Raw genomic sequence first — 22,521 nt, forward strand, 5'->3', positions numbered from 1 at the left:
AAAGAAAAATCAAGAGTTGCCTCTAAACAGTTAAGTCAGGTGATCTATAGCAAGGTTATTTTTCATTAAATGAATCTGAAGTTTTGAGCAGACCAACAAAAGTGAAATGGAAGCCTTATTTTTGCTTTGTAAAGTAATATGTCTTTGTTTAAGTTAAATAACAGAATTACTCATTGATAAGTAGTTATTACTTGTATTCTAAAATTTACTGCTTTTGTGGTTAGGTCATTGAATTGGATATTTCTCAGTCATGGTTTAATCAGGTGTTCACTAAAGACTATATCTGAGAGGCTTATTTGGTGATAATGATCTAAGACCTATTTATTGCCTGTGAGTCAGCTGAAGGCAATTCTTATCATTAGGAAAATGTCAGATAACCACATTGGAGTCACCATGCCTACCCTGGTGAAATCTTAATTTCAGAGATGCACTAAGGCATTTTATGTAGTGTTATGCAGAGTTCATTCAAATTTGTTTGTTGTTGAATCAAAGAGGGAGAGAGAGAAAAATTGGTATTTCTTGAACTCTGCCAGGGGCATTACCTTTTTTGTCTTCTTAGTTTATTCCTTACAACTCTGTTCAAATCAATACCCCATTTTATAAATCGGAGATGTGAATACCATAATCGTTAAATGACTTGCTTAAATTTTTACCAGTAGCAAGTGGTGGAAGCAGTCATTCTAAATCATGATGTGATGATGTGATGATTAAGTGGATCTGCTTGTACATTTATTTAAAAGCATCCTGAATATTCAAACACAAGACAGTTATCTGTTGCTGAACATTATTTTATTAGCTTAATAATTTGGGCCTGCCCTTAGCATTAATAAGCTTCAGCACTAGTCACAAGATTTTCATTCACTGATGGGGAACTTTTCTCTTTTTAAAAAAATGCAGTTAGAGAAAGGGCATCTACTTCTTGGGGGCTGCAGTGACAGCAGGCTTCTCTTCACGGGTTATGGGAATGGTGCGCTCTGGGCCAGGGGCTTGCTTCCTTGGTCCATTCACAGTGAGGACCCCATCAGATGACAGGGATGAAGTAATGGTGAGAGGGTCCACATCAGCTGGGATCCGGTATTTCCTGTGGAACTCCCTGGAGATGAAACCATGTTCATCCTAATCCAAGAAAAGAGGAAAGAGGCAGAGATATAAGAACAAGAAATAATCCCACTTGCTTATAACTCCGACATCCCCATTACCCTTACGTGTGTCTAAAGGCCACTGACAACATGAGAAAAAATAAAGGGCAGTTCATTTCAGGTTTTGGGCAAAGATGAAGTTGCCCAGGTGGTAACTTCTACCCATAAGAGTGTGAGGAGTCTGAAACAGACCAGAACTTTAACCCTGAAGCATAGATGTGTAAGGATATTTTTCAAAAGTTTGGCTGAGCCTATAGGATTTGGAATCTTGTCCTGGCAACTGAGTCCCTGAAGGAGCCCAGAAATTGTCCTGACCCTTCAACAATTCCCAGAATGTTCCAGACTAATAAGATTGCTCCTAAGGGGAAAAAAAAAGTGACTTCATCCATTCAGGGAGACTGTGACCCAAACTTAAGTCATATGAGCAAAACTGAAACAACCTGATTGTATTAAGCTAAATTGTATTAGTTGATGCAGAAGCCTTGGATTATCACTAATTGTTGAGAAATGATATTAAACCTGTTCAAAGACATGAGAATATGTTCCATTCATCAGAATTTCGTAAAAGTAACTGACCCTGACCTGTATGCCTGCCCAATCTCCAGCATTTTTCCAAAAAGGCTCTCAATTTAACTGATTTCCACATGGACTACGAGAGATTGGGAACCAAGTACAACTTTGAAACATCAGAAAACCAAGTAGTGTAGCATTAAGATAGCCTGAAGAGAAGTGGACCATCTAAAAGAAAAGTTATGGATTCAAGTGCCTTCAGGGTATATGTAGCTAATGTAATTACATAAAGCAACTTGTTGTCTGACAAAACTACTTAGATGAGTGCCCTTCAGCTTGACTGTAGATTACAATCGTCTTTAGAAGTGAAAAAAAAAAAATGGTATTGCCTACATCCTATCTCTAAAAATTTTTATTTAATCGTTCAGGGCATAGCTGAGAATTTGGATTTGTGAACATTCTCCTAGTGATTCTAATGTGGCCAAGGTTGAGAATCACTGGCTTAAATGGGGAGCAAACATCCAATTTATCCCATCTAAGCCAATCAAATCAAAACAAACAATCATGGTCCCTGCTTTGGCCAACAACAGCAATAATAATAACAGCTCAGTCCCTAATTTAGTTTCTAGCCATTGATTTGCTATCCCTGATTCAGAGGCTCATTTTTTTGGGACAGGAATGTCGCCAGCCTCAAAAGCTGATGGCAGTGTCTGGCATCATTCAGTAGACAACATGCACTGAATGAATGAGCAGAAGGAAAAGCAGGCTACATACCTGGCGCTCTTCATGTTTGCCGTGCACCTCAATCACATCACCCAACACTTTGACCTTGAGCTCCTCTGGGGAGAAGTGCTTCACATCCAGGTTGACAGAGAACCTGTCCTTCTCCAGGCGCATCTAGAAATAGCAAGATGAGGGAAGGGGGAGGTGGGAGAAAAGGTGACAGGCATGTTGATTACACTGGTACAGTATCGTCATTTTGTAGACTTGCTTTCTATACAGCTATTTTATCCTCCTCTTTTCTGCTAAATATACCACAGTGGTACCCAAGGCATGCCTATCAGTCATCAATTCCAAACTTTATTTATAAGGAAAGATCACCCAGGGAACCAATCACAAGATGGGTCTGGGCATGGCTTCTGCTGCCTCTTTGACCCCAATGCCTTGCTTTGTCATTTGTCTATGAGACAAAGGCCCCTTCTTCTTGCTCAGTTCTCTGCCAAGTGTCCCACCCATACAATCTGGAATGTTCTGCTTGCCCTTCCAAAGCCCTTGCCCACTCAGCTCCTGTTTACCCACACTCGAATATTTTTAAACCGCAGTGTTATCTTTGACAGTGCCTGTCAACCTTATCTAGTCACCGCATTCTCCCACCCTCTTAGGACAAGCGAGAGGGTCCTAAGACTGGTCCTATTCTTCCCTCATAAGGCTTGGACCCAGGCCAGTGCTCTGTCAGAACCCCAAGGAACTTGGAAAATCATACAAGAGGGAACAGATCTCAAATCTGCGTATATTAACTGCATGAAGTTGTATTCGTTTAATAAAACAAAAATAAATAAATAAAAAGAGGGAATGGAAAGGAAAAAATAGTGGTTGTTGTTGCCAGTTCCCCCTAGTGAGGATGAAAAGCTCAGGATGAGGTAGGACTCTGAAACTTGAGATGATAAAGTCTCTCAGGAGTACAAACTATTATTAGAAGAGGTGAGCAAAGCGTTAGAAGGCAGTTCCCTTCTCTTCAAATCTTTCTGAACCAAACCAGGAACGGGTATCTTGCTTAGAAGTTAGAGGAGAGAGCATCAGGGATGCACAGCTCAGGGGAAAATGTAGTAAGATACAGAGAAGTATCAAACAGAAACAGGTGCCCAGAGGAGGGAGGCAGTAACCTCATTTTTCTTCACTTATGGACACACATGAGCCTAAAGTGGTTTTTAGGCAAGGAAGGAAAGGAAAATGAATAGGGGAGTTTCAAGGAGGTTTCAAGCAGAGGAGACTCACCTCTGAGAGTCCAGTGTCAATCCAGCTGGGTGCCCGCAGGAATGAGGGTGGCCGAAGATAGAAGGGGCTCAGGGAAGTAGAAGTTGGGAAGAGATCAGACTCCAACAGGTGCTCTCCGAAGAACTGGTCAAAGAGGCGGCTGGGCGAGTGAAAAGGAAAGAAGGGGCGGCGGATCCAGGGGTGGTGGATAGCGATGTCCATGGTGGCTAGGTGAGTGTCGGGGGTCAGCTGGCGGGTCAGCTCCTTCAGCCGCAGCTACAGCCAGCCCCTTATATATGCAGTCTTCTGAAGCTTCTGGAATGGTGATGTCAGGGGTTTTATTATCCTAGCTCACCGCTGGTTCATGGAGACTTGTGATCGGGGATTTGGCAGTGTGACACATACCCAGTACTCACTGAGCTAAGAAAAGAGAAACACAAACACGTCTGAGCTGGCCAGTGACTTGCCATGGTCTTGTTTCACTGGCTTTCCGTCCACACCCAAAGGCACCCACCCCCTTCCCCTGTTCTCTGAAGCTGGGACACAGTCAGGAATCCCAAGCAGGCGCGTGGTGTGCCCCTCCTCCTCCTCTCCAGTCTTGCATGCCAGGGGCATCTGGCCAGCAACTATCTTGGGCCTGGGCAGGAACTGGAATCTTCCTAGGCTGGGCCCCAGGGACATTAACTCTTTGTAGGTCCTTGGAGGAGAGTGACCACCAGCATGTCACTACCAGGCATCTGCGTGGCACCCTGGGTTGACGAGGGCTTAGGAGAGGACCCTGACATTAATCTGGGCAGATGCACCCCAATCTCCCTAAAAAAGGCAGAAAAGTTTCTTGCCTCTTTGATTGTATGTGGCTTGCAGGACATGAAATCCAAAGTTCTTTATGAAGCAGGGGGCACAGTCCTGCAACTGAGGAGTAAAAGGGAGTGTGGAAATGTTCTGACTGTTTAGGGAGGGGCTCGGCCTGGCCTCTCCTGAGCCTCCAGCACCAGCACCCCTCCCCAGCTCCCTCTGAACCAGGACCCCCAGCTGTCTTCTCTGGTCCTCTGCGACAGCTGAAGGGTGTATGGGGGAGGGGACTGGGGGTCCGGTGGCGTGGATCACACCCTCGTCTTTGCACTCAGGGCCTGGCTCTGCAGCCCTGCCCCCAGAGGCTCTGCACTATTTTGGGTGGTGTAGACCCCGCCCCCACCTCCGACCAAGCCCTGGCTCTCCAGGCAGCTGGAGGGGTCGCACTGGCCTCTTGGGGCTGCACCTCAGATCAGGGCTGTCGCCACGTCTGCAGCTATGTCGGGCCGTACAGTGCCCCATGCCCACCCGGCCACCACTGAGTACGAATTTGCCAATCCCAGCCGCCTGGGTGAACAGCGCTTTGGAGAAGGTATGGGCCAGATGCCACCCCCCTCCTTGCCTCCCACCCCCACCTCCTGAAATTCTGGGCTGATCTCCCAACGTTACTGGCTTCCACCCCATTTCGGGCTTAAGTGAACTCCGGGGGTGGGCCACCTCCAACCTCAGACTCCCTCCTCACCCCCCGCAAACAGGGCTTGTTCCCCTTCCCACTGACCTCAGTACAGACTTGGGGCCTGCCATGCTCTGATTGCTGCCCCTTGCCTGCCCATGTGCCTTCTCATTCCCCTGCTATCACCAGGTCCCAGTCAGCCTTGCCTTCCTCCACCACCACCTCATTTCCTTTCTCAAGCCCCTCTTCCTAGCTACCCTCTTCTAGCCACCACCCCTCCACTCCTGCACCTCCCCAGCCCCGCGGCTCCCCATCTCCTCTCATTTCAAGCCTGTGCTCACCTCACCCCCCCTTCATGCTCCTTGCTTTCTCTCTCTCTGCCTCAGGCCTCCTGCCAGAAGAGATCCTGACCCCCACCCTCTACCATGGCTACTATGTCCGGCCTCGGGCTGCCCCAGCTGGGGAGGGCAGCAGGGCAGGGGCCTCTGAGCTCAGGCTCAGTGAGGGCAAGTTCCAGGCATTTCTGGATGTGAGCCACTTTACCCCAGATGAGGTGACCGTGAGGACTGTGGACAACCTGCTGGAGGTGTCTGCCCGGCACCCCCAGCGCCTGGACCGCCATGGATTTGTGTCCCGAGAGTTCTGCCGCACCTACGTCCTGCCTGCTGATGTCGACCCCTGGCGGGTCCGAGCTGCTCTCTCCCATGATGGCATCCTTAACCTGGAGGCACCTCGGGGTGGCCGACACTTGGACACAGAGGTCAATGAGGTCTACATCTCCTTGCTGCCTGCACCTCCCGATCCAGAGGAAGAGGAGGAAGCAGCCAGAGTTGAGCCCTGATTGCCACAGAGCCAGCACCAGCGCATCCCTTTCTATCTCCTGCAGTGATACGAGCAGCTGCCCAGCACCCAAGAGGTAGCAGCACCCGTGGGGAAAGGGAAAGGTGCATGGTCCGCTATGTATGGTTTGGTCCTTTGGGACATGTCACAGCCTTTGGTTTAGTTCTGGGTAGAGCTGAATAAACCCAAATTGCAGGGCCTTGTTTGTGCTGCTCCCTATTCTGTGGCCTGGAGGATGGGACGGGCAGGGAGGGAGGAGGTCACAGCGAGCGAGACAAAAAGCTTCTCAGTTAGATGTGCCCCACGTCACAGCACCCTGAGCTCACACTTGGATGCTGAGATCACACCCGGAAGCTGACACTGGCTCCAGATCAAATTCCTAGCCATAATTTTCTCACAATACAACAAAAGAGAGAGTGATCCTGGGAGGGGAAAGGGATATGCCATCCAAACAGCCCAGAGGGCACTGTCTGAGCTGGTGATTAGAGACACAAAAACAAGGGTCTCCAGACTGTCTGGCCCTCTTTGGGTAGGGGTTGGGAAAATGGTTTCTGGCTGCAGAGAGTTGACTAAAGCCCCAGAGTGAATACTTTGTTTTTCCATACTAAGGTCTGTCCACTGAAACGGTCTCTGATTCTGAGGGACTGAGTGTGCATACACGGGGGCTCGGACACTGAAGCCTCTACCATTCCCATGGAACCCCACTGTCTCCCTGTCCTCCGCACAGGGGAGGCCCATGAGAGAAAGCTTTAGTCTCTGATATTGGAGAGGAATCCCTGTATCACCTCGTCAACTACAGGATGAAGTACAGAGGCCTAGGGCTGTTATGGTGGCGATGGCAAGGGGAGCTTCCTTTGCAAGTACAGTCTTAATACTAGGGGTCTGGGATGTGTTTGGAAAGCCTGGGAACTACCCCCTCAATAACACTCTGTGTATGATGTGTGTGTGTGGGGGGGTGGGCTTCCAGAAGACCTCCACCCCTACAAACATGAATTTTACCAGGCACCTGTAATTCTTCCACTAAAGTGGTTGTTGCTTAACTTCCAGGGGGTTACAGACCAATTTGAAAATTTAACCAAAGTTATAGATCCCCTTACCAGAAAAATATACATACTCCCAAATTTGGCAACACGATTTAAATAGATTCACACGATTGTTGAGATCCACTCATACCTCTCTGAGGGATCTGTGAGTCCTCAAAAACTCTCACTTGAGGTATTCAGTTTTTTGGTTAAAGGATTGCTTTCTGTTGAAAATAAAAGCATACTACAGAGAAATAATATTGATACCTTTGTCCCCTCATCCACTCAACAAATACTTATCAAACCCCCAGTAACACACTCTGGGGGATATAAATTATAAATTATGAAAACTATGTCTTTTATTGCCTACTCTCAGGAATCTTAACATCAAACTGAAAGGATTCTACTCAGACTTCAACTAGGTCAGCTTCACATGGATAATGATTTATAATTACGCTGTATTTCAAATGGTTCCTTAGCTAGAAAAAATGTGAAAACCTCTGATTTAATCCAAATTCCCACTCCATTCAAATTCTTTCAAGGTTATTAGTCAACAACTTCTGGAACATTTTTGAACAACGGAGAACTTAGAACTTTGTAAAGTCTCCCGTTCCATTTTCTTATTGGACATAACTATTATAAATTCTTCCTTCTTTTAAACCTGAATCTGCATTTCAGTCACTTCTGCCCATTGGTTCTAGAATCCTTCATTCACCAAGAAAGTCCTTCAAATACGTAGACACCCATCCTATCCTCCTAAGGCTTCCCTTGCCCAGCCAACCACACCTCATTCGTTTAACCGTATTTTCTAACACTTTCCACATAATTTATTACACAGACAACTTTCTTTTGAACACACTGACTTTTGGCAGTATATCCTGAAATTCAACACCTATGTTACAGAAGGGCCTGGAAAGGGACCACATGGCGGAGGACTTTGAGTGCCACACTAAGAAGTCTGAACTCTACCCTATAGGAAATGGAAAATCATTAACGGCTTTTGAGCTGAGGAGAGGACGCACAAGTAATGGAAGGAAAAGTAGAGTTACAGAATGGATTGCAGGAGAGAAGCATAGCTAAGAGATAGTGCAGTGATTGGGGCACAGGAGGACAATTAGCTGAGAACAAGCAGTAATAACAATAACAGCTAAGACTTACTGAGAACTTCCCATGTGCCACGCCCTGTACTGAAACTTTGTATGTGCAACAAGAGTATTTCAAAAGTTGGGAAAATGAAATTAAAAGGTAAGTTTATTTTTGTGCAAAGAATTTTTAGACCCATACATATGATGTCTCTCAAAATTCATGCAAAGTGTATAATATTAAAAAAAAAACTATTCATGGATTTCAAGATTTTTGTGCCAAAATTAACTAAGCTTTTAATTCTATTTTCCATGAACTTTTTGAGATACCCTTATGTATTCTCATGCAACCTTCACCACAATCCTATAAGGTTATTACTCTTATGCCCCTTTTTCATAAGGTGAGGAGGAGTTCTGAGTCCATGGTACTCTCTGTGGAGTGCAGAGCTGTGTGGTGGGCCCCAAAATTTATAAGGGTACACAACTAACCGGGCTTCTGAGGAAGACACTAAAGGTAAAACGAAGGTTTCACAAATTCTCTTAGAGCCCAGATTTACTGCAGAGGAAGCTGTTCGGCGGCATCCTAGTTACTGAGGAGTGCGGAGTAAGTTTTACTTTGGGTCACCGGAAGGAGAAACTGAGTTAAGGGCTAAGTAGATTCTGCAGGTTTGAACTGGGGATAGGAAAGTGAGTGGTTAAGAACTGCTGAGGCCCTTCCAATCAGAACATCATCGAATTTTTAGAAAAATTTATTTTATTTGAAAGGCAGAGTTAGAGAGAGAGAGGGAGAGACAGAGACAGAGAAAGAGGGAGAGAGATCTTCCATCTGCTGGATCACCCCCTAAATGGCTACAATGGCTAGAATTGGGCTAGGCTGAAGCCAGGAGCCAGTAGCTTCTCCAGGTCTCCCACGTGGGTACAAAGGCCCAAGCACTTGGGCCATTTTCCACTGCTTCCCAGGCCATTAGCAGGGAGCTGGATCTGAAGTGGAGCAGCTGGGACACAATCCGGCACCCAGATGTTGCAAGGTTACAGGCAGCAGCTTAACTCACTATGCTACAAAGTGTCAGCCCCACATCATCGAATTTTATACCAGAAAAGGGGATTAGATAATAAATTCCACTTTAGTCCTGGAAACACAGGCCCTAAATGGTTAAGAGATTCACCCACATTAATTCCAGCAGCAAGGGAAAATGTAAAAGAACCCATCTCCCTAAATCTAAGATTCCATGAGACACCAGATTCTGGTCAGGGGTAATAATAAGAAACGGGTATTAATTACCTCGGAAGCGGAACTCTATCAAACCTAAGTGGTGCTGGGCATACATCAGGTAAGATTCTTCATTCCATTAGACAGAATGTATTTCAAAGACAGGCTGATGTAGTAGAGACATTTCCTAAGGAAACTCAGAGCCTTTTTCTATCTCGGGTTTCTTTTTATTGAAGCACGATGTTCAATGTTCATGGCTTTATCAAAAGAAGCTTCAAATCCCAAAGCTGAGATAGTCTCACCTGGAGCCTGTGTGTTGTTTTATCCTCGGACTGGGAACGCTCACCTGGGAATCAGTCCAGCAGGTGGCTTCCAAAGTCCAACCTGTTAGGCTGAAATCTGACACGGACAGAGACTCCCTGGGAGCTGCAGCGGAAAGCTAAACCGGGAAGCAGGAAATGCCCAAGCCTCTTTATGTAGAAAAACAGCTGAGCTCCCTCCGGACACAGTGGCCATGGGAAACAAGCTCTGCTGCTGGGGAAGCTGGTGAGTAGGGCGGAAGGGTAGAGGGTAACATTTCTGTTGTTGAACAAGGAGGCCTGGATAGTCAGACAGCTTGGAGGTCGTCACTTGCCAGCCTCCCACTGCCACCTCCCTCTGCCTGGTACCTCCTGGTTCCAACACCTGAGCAGCACCTCCTTCTGCGCTTACTCCATTTAGGAGACCTTGGAACTCACAGCCAGACCAGCTCTCTGTAGAACGGCCAGAGCAGGGCTGGAATGGTGAACTGGCATCGCTTCTCTCCGTCCTTCTCACTTTCCCCTCCTCTCCCTTCCCTTCTTCCTCAGATAATAATTGCAGTATCTGAGAATTCTCTAATGTGCCAGGCACTTTACAGTCTCATCTGATTTTCCTAATACTTGTTCGAAGTACGTGAACCCCTCTTCCTGTTCTACAGCCAGTGGAGAACCGTGGCTCACAAGGTTAACTTGCCTAAGGTCACATGGCTGGTAAGCAGGTAAAGCCAGATTCCAACCCAGGCCTCCCTGACTTCAGAGCCCATACTTTTTAAGCACTGAATCCTAGATTGAACTAATTAACTTTGGAGAAATCTTTTTTGAAAGAACAGAAGTGGGATAAAGGAGAAAATCCATTGAGTATCTGAATATAACTTTTAAACTAATTTGCTATACAATCTTCAGCAAGTTCCTTCTTTCATATGGAAAATACTAGATAATAAAGACCCCATTGTTTGGATCACAGGTGAGGATATAGTACAATGTGAAAACTTCATAACAAATTATTTGTGGTATTGTTACTGTTGTTTCCCAGTTTCTGGCACCACCAAAACTCTTGAACCTCATTTTGGCCTAACCACTGCCATTGTAGCTATATAATTCTGTACCTGAGTCAAGCCTAAAAATGTCTTGTTTATCAATAAAGCATCATTATCCTTAAGAGAGATAAGTGAGGTACAATGGAAAATGAATAAGATTGGAATTCTTTACACTGGATTCAAATCCTGTCCTTACTAATCATCCATTTATCAAACAAATATTTATTTATTTATTGACAAGCAGAGTTAGACAATGAGAGAGAGAGAGAGAGACAAAGAGAAAGGTCTTCCTTTTACCATTGGTTCACCCTCCAATGGCCGCTGCGGACGGCGCACCGAGCTGATCCGAAGCCAGGAGCCAGGTGCTTCTCCTGGTCTCCCATGCGGGTGCAGGACCCAAGGACTTGGGCCATCCTCCACTGCCTTCCCGGGCCACAGCAGAGAGCTGGCCTGGAAGAGGGGCAACCGGGACAGAATCCGGCGCCCCGACCAGGACTAGAATCTGGGGTGCCGGCGCCGCAGGCGGAAGATTAGCCTAGTGACCTGCAGCGCCGGCCCAAACAAATATTTATTGAACAAGTACTGCTCACCAGGCACAATGACAGAAGCCATAATACAAGTTGAACATCCATAATATGAAAACCCAAAATGCACAACTTTTGAAGTGCTGACGTGACACTGTAACCAGGATATTCCACACCATGATTTTGTTTCGTGTACTAAATACTGTATAAAATTGCTTCAGGCTATGGATATTGAATATATACCAAACATAAATGGATTTTGTGTTTAGACTTGGATCCCCTTCTCAGAGGAGATCTCATTATGTATATGCAAATATTGAAAAATCTGAAAAATTCCAAAACTCTAAAACACATCTGGTTCCAGGCATTTTGGATAAGGGATACTCCACTGTAATCCAAAGAAATTTGGTCCCTCCTTACTTGAATTCTAGGGCTTTAATGGACTCACCTGTAAAATGGTAACAAAAATACATGCAGTTTCCTAGAATGTCAACATTGAAAAAACAAAGCACCCTTTAAACTCTAGAGAGGTCCTACAGAAATAGGGAGTCTAGAAGCACGGAAAACCCTCTGGAGAAGGAGATACAACAGTTTCTTTCCCTCCCTTTCCTCCCAAGTGTTTGCAGTCTTCACTATTGATCAGTTCTCCCTTGACGATGTCAGTAATAGTCACGGTGGTCAACCTTTACTGATGCCCCTTATATGCCAGGAGCCATGCTAAGTGTCTTACGTTTACTCTCTTATTTAATCCTTAAAATAATCTCATAAAGTTTAGATTCTATTTCTTATCATCCTCTATGTAGTTAATAAAATTATATAGGCTAAAAACTTGCTGAAGCTCTCTCAGCTAGTCTGCCGTCATCAGTCTAACTCTAGAGACACTATACCAGATTGTCTAACCAAAAATCTCTTTTTTCCTCTTAAAATATCAGGTTGGCCGGCGCCGTGGCTCAATAGGCTAATCCTCTGCCTTGCGGCGCCGGCACATCGGGTTCTAGTCCTGGTCAGGGCGCCGGATTCTGTCCCGGTTGCCCCTCTTCCAGGCCAGCTCTCTGCTGTGGCCCGGGAAGGCAGTGGAGGATGGCCCAAGTCCTTGGGTCCTGCACCCGCATGGGAGACCAGGAGAAGCACCTGGCTCCTGGCTTCAGATCAGCGCGATGCGCTGGCCGAAGCGTGCTGGCCGCGGGGGCCATTGGAGGGTGAACCAACGGCAAAAGGAAGACCTTTCTCTCTTTCTCTCTCACTGTCCACTCTGCCTGTCAAAAAAAAAAAAAAAGTATCAGGTTGAAGAAAAATTGTTCTCTTTCTTGTTATCTCAATAAACCTCCAAAGACTTAAAGATGCTACGACAATTGAAGGGATTTTTATTTGAAAACATTTTTGTTGTTATTTTTTCTAATTACAAAAGTCACAAGCATTCACTGCAGAAAATTTGGAAAATACCCAAGAGCAGGAAATAAGAAGCAACCTTATATATAAGTACTCAGAGATAACAGGAACATTTTAGTGACTTCCATAATTTTTTTAAATGTGAAGTTTTATTCCAAAACATCTTTTTTATTAATTGAATAAACAGTAAAATTTTCCATGCTATTAGGTGTTCTTCCAACATTCTTTTAAAATGACTACATACTTTCCTATTGACTGGGTATGCCATTTATTTAGTCAGTTATCAAATATTAGACATCTAGGACATTTCCTATATTTTCTCAATTAAAAATAATGCTACAGTGATTACCTACAGTTGCCCATATATAATTATTTCTTAGGTGATGTAGTTCTTACATCAGGGGTATACACATTTATGTTTCAGGCTTTTTATACTTATTACTTATGGCAATCCTGAAGGATTGTACCAGTTTTTATTCCTACTAGCACTGTAGGAGAGTGCCCATTTAGTTTCCCTAATTCTGATCTAAAAATAAAATCCCGTCACATATGAATCTAACTTTAATACTCTGTTTGAGTTATGTCCAGGCATTGCACAATATCCAACTTGGGAACAGGCTCTGTTCACTAACACTTAATAGCCCTAGTCTGTGTATTAGAATTAATATATTCTCTATCCATTTCAATATAATATAGGAAACAATAGTGACAAGAGGCAAGGAATTAGGAGATTCTCCCATTCCTAGGATAAGGCTACAGTGGGGCAATAGCAGCATAAAGCAAGAGCTGAAGTGGCCAAAGAGGAGGTAGAAAGACGCAGAAGTGTGTTTTTCTTCTGAACCACCCACAGTGTTTGCATGGAGACTCACTGCTCTCAACTCAGCAAGCCATACCAAAACCAAAAATCACACCAACACATAAACCACTGTCCCACATAGTAGAAATCTTGATCCCCTGCCCTACGGTATTACAGTCAATATGGTTTAGAATTCTGTCTCCGTCTAATTAGCAAAAGAAGCTAACTTCTCTGGGGGAAGACATGAAGTCAGACAGACAAATAGGGTTGGCTCTGGCGAGTTGGAAATGTACTAGCAAGAAAAAGCATCCCGAGTAAGCCCCAAACTATTCAGCCTATTTCCTCAGACAAGTGTTGTTCCTCTGGGCATCAAACTGATGACAATCACGTAGACACTCAGGCTCCATCAGGGACCTTCGGGGCTCAGGAGTGAGTAGAAGTGCTCGGTCCTGCAGCATGAGCAGGGGAGCTGAGTCACTCAGCACGTTCAGAGCTCCCTGCTCTGCAGACAAAGTTATCCACGGGACTGGAACGGTCAAACACCGCCGTTCACTTTCTCTGCTAATTAAAAACAAGGGAAAAAGAAACAGCAAGGGCAGTCACTTGTTAGCAGAGGACTTTGAGAGGTCCCAATTAGTTAGCCCTGATTGTGGCAGTTGCTACAACTCCTGTAAATGAGAGCCCTAGGTTAGCAAAAAGACACCCCCTGCTCCCCTCCCACTCTGCGGCGGGTGGGGGGAGGACCGAAGAAACAGCAAGAAGGCCTTTGCATCCAGAATATCCCATTATTTGGCAGGCTCTTCTTACCCTGTGCTGGGATTAGCCTGTTAGACAATCCCAGAATAGCCCTCAAGCCAGCTCCATCCCTGGCATGTAGTGCCTGGTGGCCTGAGGCTGTATTTTGGGTTTGGTTATGTCAGTTCTACCACTCCACCTTCCAGAACAATCCATTTGGGAGAGGTGTGGTATCTCTGACAAATGTTTTGGGGGATGAACCTGGCCCAGGATGAATCTTCAGGGAGGAGGGGTGAGGTCATCCCAGAATGTTAAGAAGATCACAAAGAAAATGATGGAAGAGGAAAGACAGTGGCCAGGGCTCTTGAACATGTGTGATCTGTTTTTCCTATCACAGGAGCTGCCCATCAACCTTCCAGAAGAAAAAGAGAACAGGTAACTTGGTGGGGGTGGGGGTGGGGAAACTGTGTGCAGAACAAACTAGTGGAGGAGACCGAACTGGCATCTTTGGGAAGGGTGTAAGGGTAGAAAAGAGGACTTGCCTGGAAGGGATGAAGGGAGATAGTACACCAGAGAGAATTGGTGAGCCTCCTCTGAACCTCTGGATCTTCCCTTTTCCACAATCTCAGAGTGGTCATTCATTCTTTCATTCATGTAGCAAATATTTACTGGGACACTCTGTGGGGTCCCAAGGAGGCAGAGGGGCAGTACTGAAGGACCCATAGTCTCAGCCCTGGAACAGCTGACAATCGAGTTTGAGAGAGAAGCTTGGGTAAATTGTAATATCTATTGGTGGTATAACAGACACGCTGTGGGAGAATGAGAGAACTCGCTGATGTGAAAGGGATAATAGCAAGTTCACAAGTCAGCAAAAGAGGGAAGGGAGGGTGTTATAGGCAGCAGAATCAGCTTATGAGACCGAGAGAGAGGGAGAGAACAGAGACTGACTTGATTGTAAGCAGCTAATTGGTGTAGTCATGCGCTTCCCACATGCAGTGGGGTAGTCTTTCCTTACTTGGCTCTGTCAGTAGATTAAAAGCCCCCTGAGGCAGAGGAAGCAGCCCACTCATCCTTCTAAGCCTAGAACATAGCACAGAGCCTGGCATATAATGGGCTGTCAGCATGTATTTGTTGAACTGTCTTAGGGGCTGGTAAAAATGAGGTTGGACGATATTATGGCCACGTTGTGACAGGGCCACTGTATACCCCTTTAAGGAGTGAAAGAAGTGAGAACGGAGGCAAGGAGATTAGTTCCAAGCCCACATTAGTTTAATGGTAATTTGAAGAGGGTAGTCTCAACAGACAGAGGGCAGAGAAAATGGATTTAAGTCAGATTTCTTTCCCCTCAGGGAGCCAAACAAGACAGGTATTGAAGGCCCAGCCACAGCAGCTGCAGCAGAATGGCACAAAGGTAACGAATGGCAGGTCTCTCTCACTCCCCGGGCTGCCCAGTCACAGATCCCAGCACTCAGCTCTTCCACCCCCAAGCCCTAGACACATCTCATGCATCTGTAGAATTTGCTGATGTTGCCTGCCCCTCTCTGCCCCACAAGGAGCAAAGTGAAGAGACATCAGCCTAACCTGCCCTGCATTGGAGGTGAGAGGCAAAACCAAGCCTAGAATCTCCCATAATGCTGTCCATTCCCCCACAGGACTGTGACACAAGAGGACACACGTATGAGCGCGTGTTACAGGAGTCCAAGTTCCAAGAGAGGAGCGAAGGCCCCGTGTCCGAGGACAGCAACTTGTATTACGCAGACATTCAGGTGTACAGTCACAACCAGCCGCGCTCTGCCCAGCAGGTGAAACACCTGCATTTGGAAAACGCCACCGAGTATGCGACCCTGCGTTTCCCCCAAGCCACACCTCGCTATGACAGCAAGAATGGGACCCTGGTGTGAGCCTTGGGGAGGAGGGATCCGTTTCCATCATTTTACCACTACTGAGGGAAGACTCTTGGGGAAATGGGGGACAGCCCAGCAAGCTGGCCACGTTTTATGCACAAAACAAAACTCCAGAGCCCCAGAACTGCGGGTGCTCCCTACCCCGCCTCCCCTCGACGCCTGTTATTTCCAGCTTGGAGTTGGGTTAGATATGGGGAGTGTCGGGGTTCCACAAAAGGAGGAGGTCAGGTCGAGTGTGCAGGAAAGTAGGTCTTTGTCTCCTAGCACTGCTCCTGCTCAAAGTGCAGAAAGAACAGGGCACCATCTACTCACTTGGGCTTTGTTTACGATGCTATTTAGCCGTATCCCTCTTACACACCTTAAACTCCACAGCTGAAGAGATGCTCTCTGGAATAGCATTCTGAACTTTTGCACCCCAGCCCCCAAGGCTGGCCTGGACAGTTTACTCAATGGCTGGGTCAACAGACATATGGGGCCAGGGGCTAAGGCATGGAGGAAGCCTCCCCACTGCCTACGAGGGCTGTGCGTCACTGACACTGAGCACCGCGAAGCCCTGAAAGCCCCGGCGGTTGGACCGCGGAACCGACAGAATCAATAAATCGCGTGAGGAGCACATCGGCTGCGTTTTCTGGGGCTGAGCAGTGCGGGTCTACGTAAGCGCAGCGGGCCCCGCCCAGTCGGAGGGCGGCGCGGAAGTGCAGCCAGCAGCGAGGCCCTCGCGCCCAGGTGGTGGGGGTGGTGGCGGTGCGGACGCACAAGGGACGGGTTCCTATTGGCTGGAGCGCCCTGGGCGGGGTCTGTGCCGACAGAAGGAGGGCCCTGGACCGGCAGGGGGCGGGGTCGAGGCCGTAAGAGATCGTAGCCGTTAGGAGGCGGGTCCAAAATGGCAGGGGCGGGATCCGGGCCAGCCGGGCGCCTGAGGTCCAATCCGGCTGGGAAGAGTTCGGGCCGGCCGGAGGCGGAGTCCAGAAGGCCGGGGGCGGGGTCAAGAATGGCAGGAAGCCGGATTTGGAACGCCGAGGGGTGGGGTCACGGCCTGCAGGGGCTGGCTCGCGCAGGCTGGAGGCGGGTCCGGCCTGGGCCAGCCTCCGCGTCGCCATGGTAGCAGGAACGCAGCGGCCGGAGCTCGGCCGAGGCGGGCGGAGCCCAGCAGGGCTGGGAATTGAAGTGCTGAACCAGACAGAGCGATGACTTAAGAGGTAGGTGCTGACAGGTGGCGAATACCTGGAAAATACTATTAGCACCGGCTGAGCACCCGGCTCCGAAGTGGGAACGTGCAGAGGGGACAGGGTTAGAGTTGGAAGAAGAAGACGGTAGTTTTAGGGGCCAGACCCGTTCTGAGCTTGTGCTGCCTAGTGTGAGGCGCCTGCTTCGGACTTGGCGGAGCCTGGAGACGAGGCACTTCGCTTTCTCACGCGGTGCACTCTCCTCCCCAGAGACCGCTGCCTCTTGGCTGGTTCCTAAGAGGGATGGATTGTCCCCCTGAAGATGGCAGAGCAGGGAAAAGGGAATATAAATACACACGGAGCTGGTGAGAATGGGATCCACCTCGTGCAGGGGGAGAGCTGAAGTACTTGGTGCAGTACATAGAATGGCAAGTGCTGGCTGCCGCTGTCATGGTTATGACCATCATAATTTTCCGTTCTTCTGGCAAGACCTAGTCCACGTGGATTCAGAAGAGGTGGCTTAGAGGACCGTCTCCACCACTGATTTGTGGAGCCACTCCCTAGCCTGCTTTCTAGATGGGGGTTTAAAAAAAAAAAAACACTACAATTACATTTCCTAGAGTTATTTACTGTGAAGGACAAATAAGATGTAAATGATAGCACTTTGTGAACTTACGGTGCTGAGTAAAATTCCCGCCTTGGGTTTATAAATGCTGTCTTTATGGACGAAAACTTGAGTTCCTGAGGATGAAGGTAAGTGAGTACCAGAAGCAAAGCTCCCAGTATCTCTCCTGATTATCTTCACAACACTTCCTGTGGTCCTTGACTGATAACTGTAGGGAGGACAGAAACAGCATGCTGGCTTGAGTAGCGGTAGGGGAGCATTGCTCTTTAGTGCTAGGAAAACTGAGGGATTGGGTTTAAAAATGCCCTGAGGAGCCTGCTTGCGGCACAGCACGTTAAGCCACTGCCTGCAATGCAGGCATCCCTTCTGTGCGCCAGTTCGAGTCCCTGCTGCTCCACTTCCAACCCAGCTCCCTACTAATGCACCTGAGAAAACGGTGGAGGATGGCCCAAGTGCTTGGACCCCCAGCTACCCACACTGGAGACCGGAAGAAACTCCTGGCTCCTGACTTTGTGGCTATTTGGGGAGCAAACTAGTGGATGGAAGATCCCTGTCTCTCCCCATCCCTCTCCTATAACTCTGCCTTTCAGATACTTTTTAAAAAATGTCACTGGCATAGCCCTGTTGTAGTTATAATTTTTGGAGCTGGATTTCCTGCTAACCAGAGTCCTCTTTCTGATATTTTAAGATGACTGAATTGGTAGGTTTGGGGGAAGGACCTGAATCCAACTAGGTTTTGCTTTAGCTTTTGGAATTTTTTTTCCTATCGTGTACATTTGCCCATTTTCCTTCTTCCTATTTTAAGGTGGTCCTGATTCCCTCTCCCAAAAGCTCTGAAGATGACGACGCAGGTGGTTATGAGACTCTGTAACTCCTTGATGCCAGCAGAGCCCTCTGTAAGTTTCTGGGGAACTGTTGAGTGGAGTGTGATGACATTCCTGGAATTTTGGTTCAGCTCTACATCTGGGGATTTCTCCATCAGAACTCGGGTCCTGGAACACAATTGTGATATATTTGCCTTCTCTTCTTCTTTTTCTGATGGAAATTCTAGCTCAATTGGGTCCTGATTCATCATCTTTTTCTGGAATTAATAAATTCAAGTCAAGTTGAAAAATTCTAGCAATAAATCAGAATGTATGCATTATTTAAAACATTTAAATTTTTATAGGAGTAATGTATGTTAATTAAAGAGCATTTGAGGAATATTATAAACTGTGATTAAAAAAAATATCTTTCTGTCATCCAGAAGCAACTATGGTGGTTAATATTTGGAATATTTTTTCAGTCTTTTTTCTATGTATATTTTTTACATGAGATAATATTATGTGTAAACTTTGTACACGATTGTTAAAATGTTTGTTTTAATGTGGGTACATGTGTTCTATAAACATGATGGCTGCGATTTTCTTGCCCAGTCTTCTGTTGTTGGGTTTCTTAGGTTGCTCCCTGTCCTGCCAACTCCCCACGTCGCAAATATGTAATTTATTTCCTCTTTTAAGACTTCTCCAAAGAATGCAAATGCACTTTAAATAATAACTTACCTTGTAAAAGAACCGAGGTGTCGAATTTTGTGTGCATCCATCACAAGGCAGTGGGACATTAATTGGAAGATAGAAGGATCCTTAGTAGAAATCTGGGTACCTCTTAAAATGAGACCCTGGATCATGCAAAAGGTCATTTTATTATAGTGTAATTAGTAATTTAGAGCCCTAACACATGATTGGCAGTCCAGAGACATGCATTTACACGGGGCATTCACTGTGTTTACGGAGTAGAGAAGAAACTCAAGGGTCACTTCCAAAATATCCACCAGATGTCGCTAGGCATAATCAAATTTTCACCCACAGGCTAGCTGGCAGATAACTTTTGATACGTGAATTTACAAAATCCATGTAGAATATATTTGCTTATATGCCTTAGTACGATTTATATTAAGCACTAGCATCTGGTGATACTTTAGCAACCTCCAATTCTGGTCTCTCACAATTCTGTCTCTTTTTCCGTCTACCCACACAGTCTGTCACATTTACCCTGTACACTCTGGCCGCACATACAGTATTAGATTCTCAATTTTAGTAGTCTCTTTTTACTATTCTTTTCTCCAGTCTTGTTTCTTATCCATATGTTATATATATATATATATATATATGAAGATTTATTTATTTTATTTTAAAGAGTTACAGCGAGCACCGGCGCCGCGGCTCACTGGGCTAATCCTCCACCTAGCGGTGCCGGCACACCGGGTTCTAGTCCCGGTCGGCGTGCCGGATTCTGTCCCGGTTGCCCCTCTTCCAGGCCAGCCCTCTGCTGTGGCCAGGGAGTGCAGTGGAGGATGGCCCAGGTGCTTGGGCCCTGCACCCCATGGGAGACCAGGAAAAGCACCTGGCTCCTGGCTCCTGCCATCGGATCAGCGCGGTGCGCCGGCCGCAGCGCGCCGGCCGCGGCGGCCACGGGAGGGTGAACCAACGGCAAAAGGAAGACCTTTCTCTCTGTCTCTCTCTCTCTCTCTGTCCACTCTGCCTGTCAAAAAAAAAAAAAAAAAAAAAAAAAAAAAAAGAGTTACAGCGAGAGAGAAGGAAAGGCAGAGAGAGACAGAGGTCTTCCATCCACTGGTTTACTCCCCAATTGGCTGCAATAGCTGGAGCTATGCCTCTCCAAAGCCAGGAGCCAGGAACTTCTTCCAGGTCTCGCATTCAGTGCAGAGGGACCCAAGGACTTGGGCCATCTTCCACTGCTTTCTCAGGCCATAGCAGAGAGCTGGATTGGAAGAGGAGCTGCCAGGACTTGAACCAGTGCCCATATGGGATGCCGGCACTGTAGGCAGCAGCTTTACCTGTGTAATATATTTTTTGCCTGTCATTTATTCAATTTTTTGCTTAAAAAATCGAACCTGCTTATAATGACATAATAGGTACTCAACTTATTTTTAATGAAGGAATGTTTGGATAAAGGAAAAGAAAATACAGGATACCAAAGTTTTTTTTTGTTTTAGAATATAATAAAAGAGCAACGATTCACATTCTTAAATTATCTATAATTATGTGATAAGTGATATAGAACATGCTAGACATTTGAACTGTAAAGAGAGAAAGATTAATTCAGCCAGCCAGCATTCATTGAGCACCTACTATGTGTCAGACAATATTCTTGGTTTTGGAGTAAATGAGTAACAAAACATACAAATTTCCTTGCCTTCATGGAGCACATATTCTGGACAAGGGAATGTTTAGAATAAACAAGTAAATATATAATATACAAGATGATGATGAATGTTATAAAGAAAAACAATAAATCAGGCATAAAGGTCTGGGAGTGCCAATGTGAAGAGGTGTTGTCATTTTAAGTGAAGGGTAAGTAAGAGAAGGCCAAACAAATGTCATCAAGTGACATTTGAGCAGAGACCTGAAGGAAAAGTAGGAATGAGCCGTAGATTATTTGGGAGATTCAGATAGATCAAAATCAAGCATGGTCAGATGAGTTCCATGGAGGAAGTGAAAACTGAAGTAGGTGTAGTGAAGACTTGGGAAGCACAAAGGTAGAGTTTAGGACTTTCTGGACAGAGGGTCAGCTGTGAAGGTGAAAAATGAGCCTTGGAAGTCTGTGAGACAGCAAGGCAGAACAAAGCTGATTCAGGAGGAGGCCTGGAGAGCCGGACAAGATAATTTATCTCTGACATGCTAAAGAAAGGGAGAGTTTGGAGACATTTGAGCGATAGAAAAGTAAGATGAATGTATTGTCTAAGAAAGATTAAGATTTGTCTGCCAGGTGGAAAAGTCTGGAGACAAAGAGACCCACTCAGGAGCCAGACAGGTTTGGGACCTTTGCTAGTAGGTGTGAGCCCCTCTGTGGGTGTTTATGCTGATGTCTCTGGAGGGAAATGTGATGCAATAGTAAACATGTTACCCAAAGAACTCAGCTAATGTGAGAAAAATAGAAGATTAAGAAATTATTTCAGAGGCTCATTTAAAATATTTTCATTGATGATTTTAATTACACTTTCTGCTTCTTTATAGTGATAAATGTGTGTAATAAATGTGTTAAATTTTTCACAGTTGTGAATTTTATACATTTTAGTTTTACACAGAGGGAAGTCTCAGACAATATTTCACCAAATGGTAGTTTTGTTTAAGGCTTAAAGTCTTACTGAGGCCTACATATTACTGTGCTTATTAACAGAAGTGATGAACGAGTTTGCTGATGTTTCCTCCACTGGCTTATTTGTTCATTAAAATCAGTAGAATTTACTAAGTACCTTCTGTGTTGTAGCATCATGTAAAAGTACTGAATAATGGCGAAGAATCGAGACTTTAGCTTCCCTTAGAAGTTCTTGGGTGTGTGGCAAATTATTTATCCTCCAAATTTCTCTTCATATGTGAAAAATCTGTTCTTGGCAATTGTGACCATCCAATGAGCTAATATGTGTAAGTGCTTAGTACGGAACTTGGCAAAAAGCTCAATTTTGCTATTAGTACTATTGTACATAGATCTTTGGGTAGCTTTTAGTTTGTAGGGAAGGGTCGGTCATCACTGCCACATGCAGGATGGAGGAGGCCAGTATAGGTTCAGAAGTCAGGCAGCATGGCAGAGATGTGCACAAAGCATTTTATTGCAATTCTTGGCTTCTTTTGCTAGGCAGAGAAAATGACAGGCATGCAATAGTGGGAGTGGTTCCAGCTATCCAGACGGCTCAGTTTTCCCACATACAGGGACTGCAGGCAGCTGATCATTGTCCTAGTTAGTCCTTGTTGTTTTAGCTAACCCACTTACTCTTCCAGTTCTTAGGCTGCTATCACAACACGGTGGG

The 22,521-nt window shown here is 46.0% G+C and overlaps 4 protein-coding genes across 10 annotated transcripts in view; 3 read left to right on the top strand and 1 right to left on the bottom strand.

Annotated features, from left to right (window-relative positions):
* Nucleotides 1–770: 770 nt before the first annotated feature.
* Nucleotides 771–16,422, bottom strand: CRYAB (crystallin alpha B). 5 transcript variants are annotated; one of them, XM_070070454.1, is made up of 4 exons: nt 16,285–16,422; nt 3,645–4,043; nt 2,424–2,546; nt 771–1,116 (listed from the first exon to the last, which is right to left on the bottom strand). In XM_070070454.1, exons 2-4 carry the CDS (start codon nt 3,843–3,845, stop codon nt 913–915), a joined length of 528 nt encoding a protein of 175 aa, XP_069926555.1. In that variant the 5' UTR covers nt 3,846–4,043; nt 16,285–16,422; the 3' UTR covers nt 771–912. The 5 variants fall into 5 exon arrangements, with proteins under 5 accessions (XP_069926555.1, XP_069926611.1, XP_069926689.1 ...); XM_070070510.1 differs by lacking the exon at nt 16,285–16,422 and adding an exon at nt 9,545–9,688; XM_070070588.1 differs by lacking the exon at nt 16,285–16,422 and adding an exon at nt 5,194–5,390.
* HSPB2 (heat shock protein family B (small) member 2) lies at nt 4,314–6,127 on the top strand. Its single transcript, XM_002708454.5, has 2 exons — nt 4,314–5,007; nt 5,475–6,127. Exons 1-2 carry the CDS (start codon nt 4,914–4,916, stop codon nt 5,927–5,929), a joined length of 549 nt encoding a protein of 182 aa, XP_002708500.1. The 5' UTR covers nt 4,314–4,913; the 3' UTR covers nt 5,930–6,127.
* On the top strand, nt 9,479–16,539 carry C1H11orf52 (chromosome 1 C11orf52 homolog). 2 transcript variants are annotated; one of them, XM_002708449.5, is made up of 4 exons: nt 9,479–9,788; nt 14,420–14,457; nt 15,372–15,433; nt 15,675–16,539. In XM_002708449.5, the coding sequence occupies exons 1-4, from the start codon at nt 9,757–9,759 to the stop codon at nt 15,921–15,923; spliced, it is 381 nt and encodes a 126-aa protein (XP_002708495.3). In that variant the 5' UTR covers nt 9,479–9,756; the 3' UTR covers nt 15,924–16,539. The 2 variants fall into 2 exon arrangements, with proteins under 2 accessions (XP_002708495.3, XP_017198899.2); XM_017343410.3 differs by lacking the exon at nt 15,372–15,433 and having other exon boundaries at nt 9,620–9,788.
* A 451-nt stretch (nt 16,540–16,990) lies between these two features.
* The window catches only part of DIXDC1 (DIX domain containing 1), an 88,788-nt gene continuing 83,257 nt past the window's right edge, over nt 16,991–22,521 (top strand). For both annotated transcript variants that reach the window (XM_070078086.1, XM_070078092.1), the window contains exons 1-2: nt 16,991–17,125; nt 18,523–18,613. In XM_070078086.1, the coding sequence (XP_069934187.1) occupies nt 18,557–18,613 (57 nt within the window). In that variant the 5' untranslated portion in view covers nt 16,991–17,125; nt 18,523–18,556. The remainder of the gene's footprint in view (nt 17,126–18,522; nt 18,614–22,521) is intronic.

The sequence above is a fragment of the Oryctolagus cuniculus genome, chromosome 1 (genome assembly GCF_964237555.1).
Source record: "Oryctolagus cuniculus chromosome 1, mOryCun1.1, whole genome shotgun sequence".
Lineage (NCBI taxonomy): Eukaryota > Metazoa > Chordata > Mammalia > Lagomorpha > Leporidae > Oryctolagus > Oryctolagus cuniculus.